The sequence below is a fragment of the Colius striatus genome, chromosome 5, assembly GCF_028858725.1.
Source record: "Colius striatus isolate bColStr4 chromosome 5, bColStr4.1.hap1, whole genome shotgun sequence".
Taxonomy (NCBI): domain Eukaryota; kingdom Metazoa; phylum Chordata; class Aves; order Coliiformes; family Coliidae; genus Colius; species Colius striatus.
In genome coordinates, this window is record NC_084763.1 from 17,344,361 (window position 1) to 17,362,557 (window position 18,197).

The 18,197-nt window shown below is 35.5% G+C and overlaps 1 protein-coding gene across 3 annotated transcripts in view; it reads left to right on the forward strand.

Annotated features, from left to right (window-relative positions):
- The window catches only part of SLC4A7 (solute carrier family 4 member 7), an 88,558-nt gene that overhangs the window by 49,629 nt on the left and 20,732 nt on the right, over positions 1-18,197 (forward strand). For 2 of the 3 annotated variants that reach the window (XM_061997295.1, XM_061997296.1), the window contains exons 5-11: positions 140-300; positions 2,469-2,657; positions 10,986-11,101; positions 12,536-12,693; positions 14,589-14,676; positions 16,166-16,312; positions 17,563-17,666. In XM_061997295.1, coding sequence (XP_061853279.1) covers positions 140-300; positions 2,469-2,657; positions 10,986-11,101; positions 12,536-12,693; positions 14,589-14,676; positions 16,166-16,312; positions 17,563-17,666 — 963 coding nt within the window. Of the gene's footprint in view, positions 1-139; positions 301-2,468; positions 2,658-5,360; positions 5,730-10,985; positions 11,102-12,535; positions 12,694-14,588; positions 14,677-16,165; positions 16,313-17,562; positions 17,667-18,197 lie in introns of all 3 variants that reach the window. The other variant, XM_010201216.2, reaches the window with a different exon arrangement.

Sequence of the window (18,197 nt, forward strand, 5' to 3'; positions counted from 1 at the left end):
TGTCTGAGAAAACGATTGAGTATGAGCTGATGGGCTTTCCTATTCCAGGTCATACAGAAGCCCCAGGGAAGAATGGGATTGCTTGCCAAATTCTGTTGTCCAGGAGAAATACAAAAATGTTCATGTGTATGCATTTCAGGTGGCTGAAATTTGAAGAGGATGTTGAAGACGGTGGTGATCGATGGAGCAAGCCTTATGTAGCAACTCTATCTCTGCACAGTCTCTTTGAACTGCGAAGCTGTATTCTTAATGGGACCGTCATGTTGGACATGAGAGCAAACACACTAGATGAGATAGCAGGTTGCAGCAAAACTTTCTAAATATTTTATTCCTAAATTTTAATCTATAACTTGACATTTTTGATGGTGCCTTTTATGTTCTTGAGAATACTATATTGAAGAAACAGATACGTGCATGCTTAGTGTTATAAAGAGCTGATACGGCAAACTTCACTTACAAGGAGCTGCACCAGATTAGTAGGACCTCCTTTATGATATATTTTTAGAACCAGGCCCAGATTTTACCTTTATGTTCTAATCACTGAATGTTTTCTTTGTCTTTGTTTCTACAGATGAAATGTAAATATCCACCAGAACATTTTAGGACTTATTTATGCACTTTAGTACTGTAATTATTAATCATAACTTGGCTGATGGTAACTTGATGCCATTAGTGCAGTTCATTGTTGCACGTCTGGTATTTTTTTCACCTTTATAAGAGGTGAGCAGAAATAAACTTTATACATCTTGTTTGACCTACTATGTTGAGTGTCCTCACTAATCACATGGTCGTTTGGATACTGTAAAGTCAGCTCTGAAGATTTTTTTTTTGTGTTTGTGTGTGTGTGTATATACACACACCCCCCCCCCCCCACACACACACATACACACCTGCTTAGCTGCAATACTTTAGAACTTGTTTTACAGAATTTTACTGATACCTTGCTACAGGTACCACCACACAGTGGAATGCCTTCTTAGTAATCAAGATAGGCTTAGGCCTATCACACACATATGTGAATGACAAAGTGTTTTGGCATTAAAAACTTTTGTAAATGCTTGAAATATTTTATTATTTTGTGTTTTAAATCTTCAAAATTCCCTCAGGGAATTGGTTTTCCCTTCTTATTTTCCCAGCTTGGTAGGCAAGCATGTTCAATGCCTGATTTGTAAAAGTAATGTTTTGGTTTATAATTTATTTTTAATAATTGAATTTCACAATAAAATTAAGTAAGTAAAATAGTTACTATTTAATTCTGTGTGAACAGCACTGTTGATAGCAGATACTTAAGTTGTAACTAGGATGTCTTAGGAGATTGCATGAATTTGTTTCAAGTTAATTTTAGGTACCATTGCAAAGCATGTAGGATAACAATCCTTGGCATTCAAATATATTGCCGATGGTTTTGTAAGACAGGAATACCTAGTAGGTATTCTTGGTTGTCACTCAAAACAAGAGGGAGAGGGTGGTAGATTTCCTTTTAAAAATCCATAACCAAGAGGCTGTGCGGTGACAGTAATCCCAGAGGGAAGCTGCACTATACTCACAGACTTTGCTACATATAATTTTGTTTGTAAGGTATTCTGAGACATAACTTTTTTCATTGAGAAGAGTTCTCCATAAGTGCAATTAACCAATGCAGCTGGGGTCTTGATACACCAGTTAAGACTGGCAAAATACATTGAAAAAGTTGTCACATAAGTTCATGTTGAGTTGTGCTGGATTTGAAGGGCTTTTTAAGTAATTAATGCAAAAAGGGCTAAGAAGCAGCACAGGATAACTTCCTGGACATGCAGACTTTCTGTCCTGGTTTGAACATACTGATGAGATGCCCTTTTTGAAACTTGCTGTTGTTTGACAGTTGATTAGTTTTAGATGATATAAGTAGCTTTTGTTTTACACTTCCTCTTCTAAAGCATGTGAATCGCAGGAAGTTTGGTAGAAAACCTCAGGAACTTAGGGCATCTGAAGGTGACAGGGGAGTTGGGGTGATCCTCTCATTCTGTAAGAACTTTCACTTTTACATAGTTGTATACTTTCAACACGGAGGAACACTAAGTTAAGTCTATCTTAAGTTGATTCTTTATTGTTTCTGGTTTTTTATGTTCACTTGTAATGGAGGATTGTTGAATACCTAGATGCTTTTTTTTGGAAGGGAGTCACTATTGACAGTTAAAGTAAATGACAGGAAATTATTTTAAAAAACCCTTCTTAAAATGATGCTACTAAAAATTACTGTCTCTTGGATCCACATATTGTGCTTTCTTTATTCTCACGTATGCTTGTTTAGTGACATCTTTGAAATTTCCTGTGGGTTCTTCAACATGAATTTGCTAAAGAAAACACTCTTCAAAGAATAGATTTTTAGTTTTTTCTTATTTTTTGGTGCAACTACAGGTGCTTTGAGTGTAATAAATGACAGATTTGATAGCTTTATATATGTAATTTTCTTTGTTGTTGTTATGTAGATATGGTTTTGGACAACATGATTGCCTCTGGCCAGCTGGATGAATCCATAAGAGAGAACGTGAGAGAGGCTCTTCTAAAAAGGCACCATCATCAGAATGAGAAAAAATTCAGCAACCGGATTCCTCTGGTTCGGTCTTTCGCAGATATAGGCAAGAAACATTCTGACCCTCACTTGCTTGAAAGAAATGGTGAGAGAAGTTGTAGCATCCAGTTTGTTCTAACCTGTTAAGTAAATGTTGTCACTGGGAGATCAAGGAAAATTCAGCTGATAATAGCAGATAAGTGTTTCCTCCTTGATAAGCAAAGAACTAATGATAACAGTATGTGCTATATGTGGCTGTGGATGATGTTTCTGTATATTTTGAATTTACTCAAACATTCTACTCCTGCCTGTATACCTAGCATGCATTATTATTTTGAAGTAGAGAAGTAGACTTGCATTTGGTCCTAATTTTTGTTTTTTAGGATATGCTTGAATTAAATGTGTAATGTTTGAGGAATTTCAGCATTGTGGCGTAGCTTTATGTGTTTTGTCAGGTGGGTCATCTCACAAGTTCAGTGATGCTGAGAATTACTATGTTTTAGTCCAGTGTTAAGTTAATATGACCAGAAAAAGTACACATTTTCAATGGTGAAAAAAATACTTTTAGGTAGGACGCTATTTATTTTTGCCTTCTTTTGTAGAGAAGTATCTAATGGGAGGAAAAAAAACCAAACTCACGGAAGGTATTTGCAGTGTTTTTATAGGCTTTACCCACATTTTTATTTAAACAATTCCTGAAAGTGTTCTGAAATATTAATACACTTATGCCAGATACCCAGTTCCAAAATCCAAATAGAAATATATACTACAGAGAAACATACTTTTATTCTTGCATTTCTTGTGGCTGCTGTTTCCTTCTTTGTTCTTAATGTTTTCTTTTGCATTGAATTAATTTAAGATGCACATGATTTCAACTGGAATTTCTTAGTCTAGTGAAAACTTGGTGTTGATTTCATGAATCACCCCTTGAAGTAAAGTTCCTTTCCTGTCTTGAAAGATGCCTCATTGCTTAGAACATGTTCCAGTAAGTTAAGTGCTGTTTGGCAGCTCTCTGATACGTACTTGGAATATGCTTTAGCAAATGTCCAAGCTGGCTGATACATTTTGTTAGCTTGTGAATATGAGGCATGCTTAAATATTTCCCTGATATTTTTATTCTAGAAAAAAAAAATCTGAAACTAAAATTGAACATAATTTGTTCTGTAACTTGTGAGTTTCCCATTGTGTTTAGCAAATGTGGGAGTTTCTCACATAAACTTGGTTTTCCCCTTCCTTGTACACCTGTATCTCTATTTGTAATTCTGAGAATTTTGCATTCAAAGTCTCTTGCTTGTCAGTTACTTTTCATGTATCACGTCCACTTCCCAGTGCATTTTATTCTTAACTCTATTCATACAACAGAATACAGAGTGTATACTGAAATAAGAAACCTATATAACATGATGAAGCTTTACCTGCATGTACTCATTTAACTTTTCTTTATAATTCTATGGTTACCCTCTAATAAGCCAGAAAACCAAACGTAGCTATGTAAGTACTATTTTTAGACTCCTTGTTACACCTGTGTGTGTTAGGACATCTCATGTTAATGATTCATCACAGAATCTGACAGAAGTCTACTTATTGCTGTAGTAATTAATAGAGACCAAGTCAACTAGTTTGCTTTATTGGTCCTCTTGTCTTTACTGCATTTTTGAGGCTTTTGTTCTTAATTGAAATTAAGTTCATATCTGTAGGATCCCCACTTCTGTTGTTAGAGGGGCAAAAAATCTATGTGATCATTAACTAGGCATGGTTTCTGTGCTGCCTTCTTGTAAATTATTCTAGGGTTGTTCAACATATTGGTCTGTGTAATGCCTAGTATAAATGTGAGACTAAATGTGTCTAGTTTACTGTGTCCTTGCTTGATGGCATGGCATATGAAAACAGCATGTTGGGTTTTTTTCAGCGATTGTAGAAGTACTCAGTGCTCTTCTTGGGGATACTGCCATCCCAGAAAAAATGTTTGTGGGAAATGGGAGGGATGGTGTCGCTAAACCTTCTAATGGAAGTACTGACATGAGCATAGACAGTCTCTCTTCCTGCTTAAGGAAGATCTGAATTCCATTCTGAACTTAAATCTGAGGGAACCGTGGCAAGACTATGTTCTCTAGATATGAAATCTGTGGGACGCTGAAACTGGTTTAAGTCAAGAAAAAAATAACAGCGGATTTTGGAGAAATGTGCTTTGATTTTAGGCAAGGGGGATATTTATTAAGTTGCAGCAAGATAAAATGGAGAAGGGACTATGTGTCTCATCCTTCTACTCCCTTCAAAAATATGCACTGAGACTCAAGGTGGCTAGGAAACGATTAAAACAAGACTTCTGTTGGAAGGCAGTTGCATTTAACAGGATTAGATATGTACACGTTCATTTTAAAAACTAAAATATTTCAACATTAATTCTTTCTATATACTGGATGCAGTTAACTGAAGTGTTTTGGCTGCTAATGATTTTTTGGATGCCACTAAAGTTAGTTGGTGTGCAATTTGGAATAATTTCTTCTAGGAAAATTGAAGGGTCATTTTTAACAGATGCATTTTGGTTACATTAATAAATCTTACAGACTTTAAGATATCTTCTCCCACATATCTCTGTCATTCTGATAAGTATTTGTCAGTAGTTTTCTGACTTTTCTAATGTCTAAAATCAGATTTGCTCGTCTTACTTGCATGGTATGACACTTTAAACCTGTAAATCTTGCTATTTACTATGTAAATAGTTAATACACATTTGTGTCTGTCAGTGGGGTTTTTTTTAGTATATCCCTGTCATAAGCCTCATGGTGTTTCATTTGTTTTATCTCAGGGGAAGGCCTTTCAGCCTCCCGCCACTCTTTGCGAACAGGTCTCTCTGCCTCAAATATTTCCCTGAGAGGAGAAAAACGTTTGTCAGTTCTTCTCAATTACCTCCTTCCTTCTTCAAGAGCTGGAACCCCGGCAACCTCGAGGTGTTCAACCCCTGTAACTACCCCTCAAAACACACCACCCTCCAGTCCTACCTGCAGCCACCCGCCAACCACAAGTGCCCAGCCAAGTCCGCTTCAGGGCAAGGAATTGCTGGTGTCACCTGCCAGTGATGATATTCCTTCAGTAGTAATCCACCCACCTGAGGAGGACTTAGAAGTTCAGGAAAGCCAGGAAAAGAAGACAGAGGAAAATGTTGACAAAATACCAGGCAACTATTGAAATTTAAGCTGTCCATGTGTGGTGCTCTCTGCGTCTGGATCACTTGCATTGCAATGTTTTTGGCACATAACTTGGGCACAAAGGAATATGATAATTGTTACCTCTGCCTGCATGTTTGATTTCTTAGTTGCAACTTTTATTGTTTGGCATTTTTAACTTTTTAACTTTTAACTAAAGACAGCAAAAAAACCCAATCTTTAACCTTCATTTGTGTAATTAAAAAGGAGTGTGGTTTTAAAATATAAACGAGATATAAAAAATGGTGCCCTTTCCCCTTCAGTCATCCACAGTCCATGTCAGGATTTGCTTTGTTTTTGTCAGTGGTTCAGTTAACATTTTAAACCAACATTTGATATTGAGAGACAGCTACAGCTGAAGACATAGTGAAATATTAGATATGAGTATGAAAATAATTAGGAAGGAGGCAATTATCAGTGGTATTTGTAATTTGATTGTATCATGAAGTCTTTAAGCAGTTTTAATTTTTGCTTTTGTGCTTTTAAAAAACAGGGTCATTAAAAACAGTAGTATTTTTTTGGTGGAACTGGCAGGTTCAGTTAGTCTACAACTGTTTCCAGATAGTTATCCATTAGTGTACTGCTCCAGCATCAGATACTCAGTTTGTTGTGTTTGATATGGAAAATAGGTTAAAGTCATTAAGAGTTTCTAATCGCAAGTCAGAGCTCATAAATTTATCCATTAGTTGTCTTGCAAAGCTATTATTCTCTAAATGTAAAAAGATATGTAGATGATAGATAAGTTGAAAGAAAACTGACTGTTTCTAATCATTTTTAGCAAATGTTTCACAACTTGTGCATTCAGCATACATACTATCATACTGCTACACTTGCTCTAGTTTTACAAAATTATCACCTATGTAGAGATTTCAGAGTTCTTCTAGATAGGTGATGGTTTTAAGGGAATCAGGTTTCTTTTAAGCTTTCAGCTGCCTCCTGCTTTTTTTTTTTCCTTCCATCTTCTCAGAATTTGTCTTGCTAAAGTCTAGTGTGTAGGTTTGTTTGCTTTGTAAGTATGTGTAGGGGGCAAGGGGAGCTCATTTCACTCAGTTCTTTCACAAGTGAGGCTTTTCTTGGTTTCATTTCTCACTTGTTTAACAAGTAAGAGCACACTGTTAAATGCAGCAGGCAAAATATGCTGACAAGAGGAAAGTCTGTGGTTATCTGCCATTTCATGTGTTGCAGCCAAGTCACTGAGAAGAAAAGAGCAAACTATGTTGTAGACTGTCATCTTGAGTTGGAGTAGGGGCCCTTTCCTTACTTAAATTTAGAAAAGCAAACAAAAAGCTCTTTCTCCGACCTCTTTATGGGAAATTAAGAGAATTCACATGAAAATTATTCTCTCTCATGGGTGATCTTTCGAAGGTGATTAAAAACCAGAAGTAAAATAACAGCTGTAATTGGTTTTCCAGTTCACGTTTTTTCTATTCATCTGACAAGAATGACAGCATGCCAGACTCAACGTCTGAAGAACCCAAGAGAAGGCAAACAAATGAAGATCAAGTACTTGATGCTATTATTATCATTAATAAAGCTTTCCACCAGAATTTCCAAGTCATGTTCAAATAGCTTTTGTGCCTCAAGGGGATGTTTCTCATAAAGGAAAAATCTGAAAGGGCTGATTTCCCAGTTAATCTGTAAATAAAAGTCTTTCCAGAGAAAGATGAACACCTCTAAGGGTGGAAGAAACTTTTGATTTCTGGGTTTTCACCCCTTCTTTACTTGAAGAAATCCTCTAACCACAGAAAGACCCTGTCTTCAAAGGCATCTTTAAGGAAAAATTCTCAGACTATGAGTTCAGGGCTGTGGCTGGACTAATCTCTGTCTTGGGAGACAGCTTCAGAAGGGAACCCTGAAGAGAAAGTAGTCTTCCTTGTATTAATTTAAAAAAAAAAAAAAAAAAATCTTCTTGGTCCATTGCACTGTTGACTGTGGTCTGTTACCTCTCTAGTAATTCAAAATAATGCAACCTGAATACTTTTTCCACATGATTGGAGTTGGGTTTGCCTCCTGTGAACATGAGGAACTGTGTTAATTTCTGATGTATGGCTTGCTTCTGTTGAGCATTCATCTATCCTTGCCCTTGTGCTATTCACGTTTTATTTTTTAGTCTTTTTGACTGGAAGGTTATTGAATTTAACTTGAATAACTATTAAAAGGGAAGAGGGAGGACACACTTTCAGTCCATCACTTTTTGTCAAGCAGTCCTCAGCTGATGTGAACACATCTGCCAGGAAAAGGTTTCTCTTTTATCAGTTTTTTAACTGTTGAGTAATGAGTTGTATAGGTAGAGCTAGAAAGAGAGCTGTGTCACAGCTAAAGATAACACTGTTAATTCATAAGCACCATTGAGCTTTCTTAATATCTGTGAACAACCGCAAAACAGCCTGTTTTAAGGGTTCTTTTGCTTCACTGCAACTTAAAACCAAGTAAAGAATACCTAGAAAATCTTTACATACTACTTTCAGTAAGTAATTATTGTAATTCAGAAAGTTTTACATTTTTTCCTTCTAGGATTAACTTTAATGGTCTCTTTTGGGTTTTTTTTTTTCCCCCCCCATGTTCAGGCTGCTTTCAAATTTATTTTTAAAATTTTTTTGTTTCCTCAAATAGAGATATGGTGTGGCTTTTAAGTACCAAGTTTCATGTTTCATAAACTTTCACTATATAAACTTAATTATGGTAGAAGTTAACCTCAGGTATTGAACTCAACTCTTATTTCCCCAACGTTTATTTTAAATGAAGCAGAGACATGAGGCAGGTGTCTGTGTTCTTCTTGCTTGCTTCTTCCAGTGGATAATGTCCATTAGATTTTTGTGATAACAACATTAAACTAAATGTAGTTGGCTAGAAAATGCACATGATGTTAAGTGAAAGTGTAGTTTAAGTACTTTAACTTGAGTAATTTTAAGAGTTTTTAATCCAAACTTACTCAAGACTTAATCACTGTTGTCTTTTGAAGGAGGCAGGTAAATCTGCCTAACTAACAATGTCAAGAACAGTACTGTATATTTTTAATTATTTCCCTGGCTAGCTTGGTAAGATGAGATGAATTTCTCTGTCTCAGAGTCTGGAAAAATTACTAGGTAGTCTTGGTCGTAGCCTCTGAATTTGTATCTACTGAACTGGAGGGGAAAAGGAAACAAGTTCTTTTATTAGTGTGGGATTTGAGTATTTTGCTATTAGAGATGGTGATTTTTTTATTCTGTGTTTTTCTGCAAATATCAGATTGATATGCATAGTGAAACACAGTATCATTCTAAGCAGTATTGTCATGTGAGAACAGCAGTCTGTCCAACTGCAAGATGCAACAGAAAGGAAAACTGCATTTGGTTTAGGATCAGACAAATGTTCCTGTGAACCTTAACTGTGACTGGTTGGAGAAATTTCAAAGACAAGCTTTTAAGAAGAATCAATATCCCCTCATACTGAAATAACAATTTTGTCTGCTTATATGTACAGTCCTTATTCTACCTCTATTGTCTTTCCACTTTTAGTTCTAGTCTCTGCTTGTTCTTGGCTCACAGGGCATTTGTGAAAAGTGCAAAATGATGCATCATTACTCCTCTTTCATCAGTTGTATGCATCTTCAGTTACCTTTATTGTTACATTAGGGGGAAAAGACAAAAAAAGTCTAAAAGTGTAAACTTCTATATTATGCTCTTCTGAAACAACTATTTAATATTTCTGCTTTGTTTCTAGTCCTTTCCAACCTAAACAATTCCATGATTCTATGATCAACCTTTATGTAATTAAATACTTTAAACAGCTGATTTCACAGGTGGTTGATTGCTGGTAGTTATTCTTGTGAATAACAGATCTTGAAGCAAAAGTGTAAAATGTGATTTAATTTTTTTTAATTATTTCTGGTTCAGCTAATATAGTACTTACAGTGTTAGCTAATTACTTGTGCATGTTAGAAGTCACAAAGGAAATTACAGCTTATTAACTTGATTTGGTTTTTGCTTCAGGAAAAAACTAACCACACCACTTACACCCCTATGAACTGTAAGAATGAAAATTCATGGTAAAGGCTTGGCCCTGCATGTTTTCCATTGCTGTGATGGCTCTTGAAAGAGTTTTTTCAACGTAAATTTGCAGATCAGTAAAGTTAATTCAGTTGTCACTTGAAATGCTGAAAAATGTTGAATTGCTAAACTATAAACATGGAGGGATGCAAGTAGTTAAGCAGCTGTAGGTATGATAGAACAATAGCCAAAAGGTGGCCAGTGGGGACTTGAGTTCTGTCTTGACTGGAGAGACACTTGCAGTAAAGACAAATTTTCTCTATGTAATACAAAATTTAGACTTTATTCTTTATCTAGATGTGGTTTTGAGAGCATATTAAATCATGATTTGTCACCACATCTGAAAGGTCTAGTATTTACAAGCAAGGCCAAATGCACTTCTAGTGCATGTTAAACTGAACAAGTAAAAGCTCTGTAATTGAAAAGATGGGATTTGGGCTGGTTTATACATGTTTAGGCCAGCTTTTAAATTATAATTAGTAGGGATAACTATGGTGGAACATGGAGTTCAGTGCATGTAAACACTTGAGTTACTTGCCTTCTCATCGTTCCCTGAACCCACAATTCCATGTTGCCTGTACCATAGCAAGATAACCTGAATAACTTCATTGTACGTGTCCCTAGCTACATGCAGTAACATCTAGTCAGATCAATGTTTGGAGCTTTAGACGGTTGATTGAAATCATACTTTTCAAGTTATCTGTCCTTCATACAGTAGACTCTTTGTACAGGTTAGGTAACTACCAGGGTATTTTTTCTTGTATATGTAGTCTGAGGCTTGCTGAAGCTTTTAATAATTGAAATAACCACTGTGCAGCAGACCAGATAGCAGAGGTGTTTGCTTTTGGTGTTTGAGGACTTCTGAATACAGTGAAGATGCTACCTACTAACTACTGGAGCAGTTACAATTAAAATGTCAGCAGTTGTTACTTTTTTTTCTGCAATTAAAGTGTCTTTTGCTTTCTGGTGACTGTTCTGCAAATGGCCATCATTTGGGCAATGTGGAGTTTTCTTTTTAATGATATCATTACTTTGCCAGCACAGTGACTTGTTAATGTTTCATTTATGATACTAATGCAGGGCACTCTTACTGAACAACTTGCACGTTTGCTTTTAGCAAGCTGTCACATTGAGTTTTGGTAGTATTGTGTATTTGATTCACTTCATATACCATTTTGAACTTCTTTTGTTTTAATTTAGGGCTATTAGCTTCTCCACAGTCAGCACCTGGAAATTTAGACACTGGGAAAAGTGGAGACGTTAAAGGTACTGGGTCAGGAGGAAGCAGAGAAAACAGCACGGTTGACTTTAGTAAGGTAAATAACATTAAGTCCCTTAATGTTTAGCAAAAATAACTATGTAACAAAAAATGTGGTTGTAACTTCCTTGTTAGTTACAACCCAGACAAACATAGGCACGTGTCTGAGTGTACAGAAGACATGTACTAAGATAGAACTTGTATGTATGAGTGTCAGAGTATGACGTAGGCTAAATGTGACAAATATGTTGAAACTTCCCAGTGGGACTGAACTTTCTGTTTCATTTGTTGATATTTTCAGTATTTTTGTAACTTCAAGAGTTCAACCACTGTACTTTCTCATGAAGAAGGAGATATTTTGGGATCTACTATAATGACTGTTATGAAAACAATTTTATAGATGGTGTTGTACTTGTTTTTCTTTTAGGCCCATTTTTGGGTGTTTTTTTTGTTATGAGGGCTTTGAAAAGAGATTTACTTTGTGTTTTATGAGTTTGCTGTACCAAAATTATTGCATATATTAATCATTAGAAGCATATAATACAATATTTCCTTCAGAAAGTGGTGTACTACTGCAAACTTGTTGTATTCCTCTCATAATTTAAATTTGCTGGGCAAGTTCCATTTTGACTTTTACTAGAAAACTCTAGTCTGAGGTATTATCTGTACTGTGAAACATTAAGAAAACTGGTTTGCCAAGTTAAATAGTTATGTTTAAGGAAAGCTAACTTGCACTGTAGTTCTTAACTAATCATGGCAGGTGCCATATATTCCTGCTTCTCTGTCACAATTTTTGTTTTTACTTGGCCTGTCCTTCTGTACACCTGCCTTGTCTCCTGTTGGGCAGGAGTCAGCCTCCTGGCACTGTAGTTGTGGCACACTTGGTGTGGGACTCAAGAGGCCATCTGTAAGTTCTCTAGATAGCAATGCAAGTGGTGTTTGTTTGTGTATGTGTGTGAACACAGACTTCATGTGCTGTACCATTTTTCTAATGTTTTTCTCTAATTATGTACAGAAATGAATATTGAGATTTTCCAGCCATTGTATTCTTTATGAAAACATAAACATACAAATTATTTCTCAAAATTATGACATACGTGAAGTACACAGCTGTGAAGTAACTAACTGCATTCTAGAAGCCATGTGGAATTACATGAACTCTCCTTAGTCAATTGTGTGTAGATTTTGTTATGTCTTATGGAATGTTTGTCACGTTAAGTAATATTAGAAAGGTGGTTATGCAGTTTGGAGTCTTCTATAATATAGTAGGTGGTAGTAATTCTAACTTTTAGAAAATAGTTTATTAGTTGGCTAGCTGACTGGCTGACATTTTCTACATGTGTTTGTCTTTTTGTACTGTGGGATATTTAATTTGCTTTTTAAATTTTTCTTTGTAGCATAAATGTCTAGTAAATACTGATAAACTTATGTTATAGAATTTCTGCCAACAAATGTAAGGGAATAAACACTTGTTTCATCTTTATATGAATAGGTTGATATGAACTTCATGAGGAAAATTCCTTCAGGAGCAGAAGCATCAAATGTGTTAGTGGGAGAAGTAGATTTTTTAGAAAGACCTATTATTGCTTTTGTGAGGCTCTCCCCTGCTGTGCTTCTCTCAGGTCTCACAGAGGTTCCGGTTCCTACACGGTAAATAAATGCCTGGAAAGTCTGGTTTTTCTTATACAGTAAGATAGTAATATTTAAGATCTTAAGTAGTTGTAAATTTTTATACATAATGCTGTTGAGCTCAAGAAATTGACTTCTGTTTAACATGGTGCCAGTGATTTGCTGTGAAATTTGAAGGAACAAGATCTGCTATAAAATTCTCTGAATGCTTTAAATACATATATAATGGTGCTCTCTTAAGAAAATGCAGAAGTCAAAATTGGTAGCTGACCTGGAATAAAAGCAGTGAGTCTTCCAAGCTTGTGTTGCCATTTTAAAGATGGACATGAAGTTTTTTACAGTTCCCCTCAGCATGACACAGTGTGACAGTGGGGAAGAGTCCACTCACTGACTGAAAGGATGTCTAATCTGAAGCTCTGTTTTTGATATACAAATATTCTGTATATGAATAACCTAGGTAGTGGAAGAAAAAATTTTTAAAATTATATACCCAAATCTACATGATTGTCGCTGGGGTAACCATTTGTAGCTGACACATTGAATTGATTTTCAATTTGCACTATGCTGACCAGCCTAGTGCTCTCACTCCCCTAAAATCATGGGTCTTGCCAATGTACTGTGGGTCTATATACCACAGATAATCAAAAACGTCATTTCATCAGTCATCATGGAGGACATGTCATTTTCTGTGCACGTTGATGTATTTTGCTGTTTTGTGTTGTTTGGCATAAATTTCTACACTTATGTTACTTGGTGATATTTTTAAAATGTTTTTAAATTATCAAAATGCTTGCTTGTCTTCATAATTTTCATCCTTATACTGTAATTAAAAGCAAAAATAACCTTGACTGTGTTCTTATAAATAGGTGTGACAATTTTCAGAGGGTATTTGATGTTAGTACTCATAAAGTTTCTTGGGAAATTCCGAAATTTTGGCATAAAGATTATTAATGTAGCTGAAATTATCCTATCCTAAATTTTCCATCATGGTATAGATGTGCAGATTTGGAATAGCACACTTGGTTCTGTAGATGCAGTCTCAGTTTCAGTTAGGGTAGTTAACTTGCAAAGGAAAAATAGCTGAGCTTTTTGTACTGTGTAGTGAAAGCACTACTTTTTTTCAAATACATTATATTTAGGGACTTTGTTCTTACGGAGTTTAGGAAGAAAGCTGTGAATAGAATGACCAAGGTTCACTCTTTGGTCTGTGTCTTTTTGAGTTGATATTAGTCCTGTTCAAGTGTGAGATTTTTTTGTTCTTAAAAAAAAGAGTGTGGTAACTGCTACTGTGCTTGGAGATGGAGACTGCCTGTTAATGTATGCTGCCACATTATCCAATCCCCAGACTGGATTCCATTCCCAAAATGTCACTCTTAACTTCTGAAGTGTTCAAAATGCATATTCTTTTCCTTTCCACTGACATAGCACCAGAACATGCCTATGAGTATGCTTAGTGTGTTGCTTGAAGTACATCTGTGCATCTGCTATGTGATGTACTCAGTCACAGCAAGTGGATGGGGTTTAATGCCCCTGAAGTGGTCATCAGGGAGGCTATAAGAGGTCATGAAGCTCCTGGGCTCTTTGCCAAGTGGGAATGTCAGAAAGTTTTATAATCTGGAGAAAACATTCACTGAGCTCTATCCTGTCGTTTTCTACTACATTTAAGGCGTTACAAGAAGCTGAAAAATAAGGCTTAATTATGAAGATCCTGGAGTAATTTTGGTTCAGGACTTGAATTCCAGTAATGACTTTGAGACGAGTCTTTTCTTAAACTTGCAGCAGTCTCGAAGAGCTGGAATGGTGAAGAGGGTATTTTTAACTTCACTAGATTTTCTTTAAACATTAGTTTGAAGGAACCTCCTTTTGAGTATATTCAAATGAGTGTGCTGTATTCATCTCAGTTACTTTCTCCACAGGTTTTTGTTTTTATTGCTGGGACCAACAGGAAAAGCTCCACAGTACCATGAAATTGGAAGATCAATAGCAACACTTATGACAGATGATGTGAGTGATTTATTTTAAACACTTGTACCTAAAGAAGTCTAGAAGAATGTGTTTAATTGCTATTTTCAATAAATATGTTCTGGAGTGACAGGTCAAGGAAAAAAAATCCCCTACTGGTTAAGTGAAGAACTAATTTATTTAAATAAACTTACTTATTGCTTGTGTTAGTGAACTATATAATGGTAACTTTAACTTTTTCCTCGTGTCTTTCTTGAAAAAATCCTAAATTTAAGATAAAATATTTTAGCATTGATATATAGATTAAGAAATGAAATTGCATCTGATATGAATCATTTTGTGTTGAGAAGGACACAGCAAACTGTGAGTGTTTGGAAAGGAAAGTTTAAGAATGCTTGTGACTGAGTCATCAAGGATATGTATTTTTTCTTTCAAAGTAAGGTCAAATATTTAATATTAGAATTGTTCAAAGCATTTGAAGTCATATGCTTTGAGCCCTCATGGGTGGTTTCAAAGAGCAAAGGGGAATTGGGTTTTTTTAAGACATTGTGGCCATGTCATTTTTACTGAGCAAAATTAGGGTTTAAATTAATTCTGACTTTGCATTGAGCGCCACCTGCTGAATTGCTGATGATAAATAAGGTTATCTAGCAGAAATTTAATATTTCTTACTCTAGAACAACTTAGTTTGGAAATGTCAACCAGAAATTGGTCCTTTTAAAATCAGGCAACTAGTCTGTGAATACAATATTTGTTCAGTATGAGAACTGAGCATTAAAAGCTTTAGTTGCAGCTTCTAGTTTTTTAGTCAGATTAATTTTTAAGACTACTGTAGATCATTGAAACAAAAAAATATAAATTATTCACAGGTCTAAAAAGACAGGAATAGACTTAAAAGATCAAATTTACTGCTAGAAGACTTACTGATCAGGACTTTGGAGAAAAACGGACCAGGTTTCAAATGTAGTGAAGCAATTTAGGATAACTTTGTGCAAATAGGATTTAGGGATTGTTTAAGTACTACTCACTTGTCAATTCAGAATTTGTTGTAGTAGTCTGCAAAACAATGTAGGGATGTTTTATCAGTAGTAGAGAAGTTTTTCCATTAGAAGGAGTGTTAATTTCATATTCTGTTAATTCTTTTAAAGTCAATTAAACTAGAGGTATACAAATGAAGTTGTTCTTAATAAAACCTTGTGGTTTGATTGGAAGGTTATTCAAAGTATTTTTGTCCTGATTTAGCACAGCATAATGACATGATGAATGTAGGGCAGAATTATTCAGGCAGGTTCATTTACTGAATATTGAAGGTTAAATACTTAATTTTAGAAATAATTCAGTACTCCTTTTGAGTGAAGATATAACTTCCTTATTTTATGTTCCATAGGGATATGTATACAGATAGCTCTTAATGCAAGCGTGTGCAAATAAAGCCTTTTGAGGACTGTCACAATTTCCCCTGCCTTTTTGAAAAGCTCCTCTGTCAAAAGAATAAAATAAACATGAATGTTTGGTATTTTTCTTCTTGTAGGTTTTCCATGATGTTGCCTATAAAGCAAAAGATCGAAATGATTTGTTATCAGGAATTGATGAATTTTTAGACCAAGTGACAGTCCTGCCTCCAGGAGAATGGGATCCATCTATACGAATTGAACCACCGAAAAGCGTTCCTTCCCAGGTAAAATTAAAAATAAAAAACTGCAATAGAGAGCTGCCATGATTCTTAGTTGAAAAATGCCATTTCCAAATGCAATTAAATTGTGTACTGAGTATAAACTTCTGTAAAGGGTCAGCAAAGTCACCATACCCATTTGGAAGAAAAAGTGGATTATCCGTTAAAGTTAAACAATTTTCTACTGTTCTTTTAAGTGAATTGTATTTACTGCTTTTCCTTTTAAAATATGGAAATGAGTTAATGTGAGACCTAGGAGAATTGGTCTGAAATTATACCTGAGTTCATATCTTAACTTTTTTCATTAATCTAACAATGATCAGCAAGAATGTCATAGTTCTTACAAGAACTTTTGCTTATGTACAGCATTGATTGAAATGTTTTAATATGTATTGGCTGGCATATAATGTTCATGGAATGTTAATGAAAAATCAGAATGAGAGCTGGGGGAAGTCTGGACCTTATAGAGGGACTTTGATTTCTTCACTTTCTCTCTTTTTACGTCTGAGAGGAACTCCTGCTGCCAGGATCAAAAGTGGGGAAAGACACTAGTGCTCCTTGATTCAGAAGGTTGATATTGGTGGGGAATCCAGTGGTGGTTTGGGAGAGTGGGTGGTATGGAAGGGGTGAGAAGAGTGCACTTTATTCATGAATAGCCTGAGGCTGCCACTTAACTCCTTTCCAAAATAAGCATTCCAAATAAGCAGAGCTCAGGGGTTTTTTGGAAGGCAAGGTTGGCTGAGCAACTTACAAGATGCTGGTGAGCAGCTTGCTCAATAGGGGAATGACTTCTCATTTCTACTGGGATTACTTCTCATTTATGCTTCAACTGAATACCATGTGTGTCATAAAGTGAGGTCAGTTTCTGTTAGAAGTTCAAGGCTTCTCTTCTAGAGGTGGCTGTGGAAAAATAATCTGAAGATTTCTGGGCCTCACGGTTGAGTATCTACTGTGTCTTGAAAAAGCAGACTTTGTCTCATCCTGTCTTAGGGATATACTTCTTGTAGAAAGAGGAAAGATTAATACTGTTGTGCATGGTACTAGTAAGGTCTTTCTAGGAGTGTTGTACAGTTCTAGTCCTGTGTTCAATAAAGGATGAATTTGGCAAATGGAGGATTGCTAATAAGCTATGAATACAAAAAATGTTTGGAAGGCATAGAGTCTCTGCACGCTGTCTTTGAATGATACTTTTTAATGTAAAGACTGTTTATTTTTTTCTTCTTTTTTACTTGTTTTTTCCTATTTTTATTCTGTAGGAGAAAAGGAAGGCACCTAAATTTCCGAATGGGTCTGCTCCTACAGGAGAGAGTCTCAAAGAGGAAGGCCATCATGCTGGACCTGAACTTGAGAGAACTGGAAGGTGTGTTCGCTTCCCTATAAATCTTCACAATTTTTAATAATGACATTTGAACATTAAAAATAATGGTATAAGTGTCAGAGCATATCCTTTTTCCTTTTCAAGTGTTGGATTCTTGCCTGTAAATGCCTATCTGCTTAAAGCATTTTCAAGCCTGTGGCAATGTTTCTCAACACGTTTGCGAATGATTTCATATAAGATGCTCCCTAATTTAACTAACTGACTTTTAAGGGCTGGCCTTTGATTTTTAATTGTCAAGAGCGTGTAATTATAATAGTTGCAGAAGTATGCAGTTTTAAATATTGGACTAGGTACTAAAAATTTATATTAATACAAATCTGCTTTATTAAATACACACAAAATGGAAGAACAAGGAATATAAAGCTTCTTGCTCAGGTTTCAGTTTTTATTAGATTTCTTTTATATCTAAAATAAAACTGAAGGAATTTCTTTCATCTGAGTGGTATTGTTGATCTCTATTAATTCTGAAATACTTGCCAAAAAAGTCCCTAACACTGGAAATATCAGTTAAGA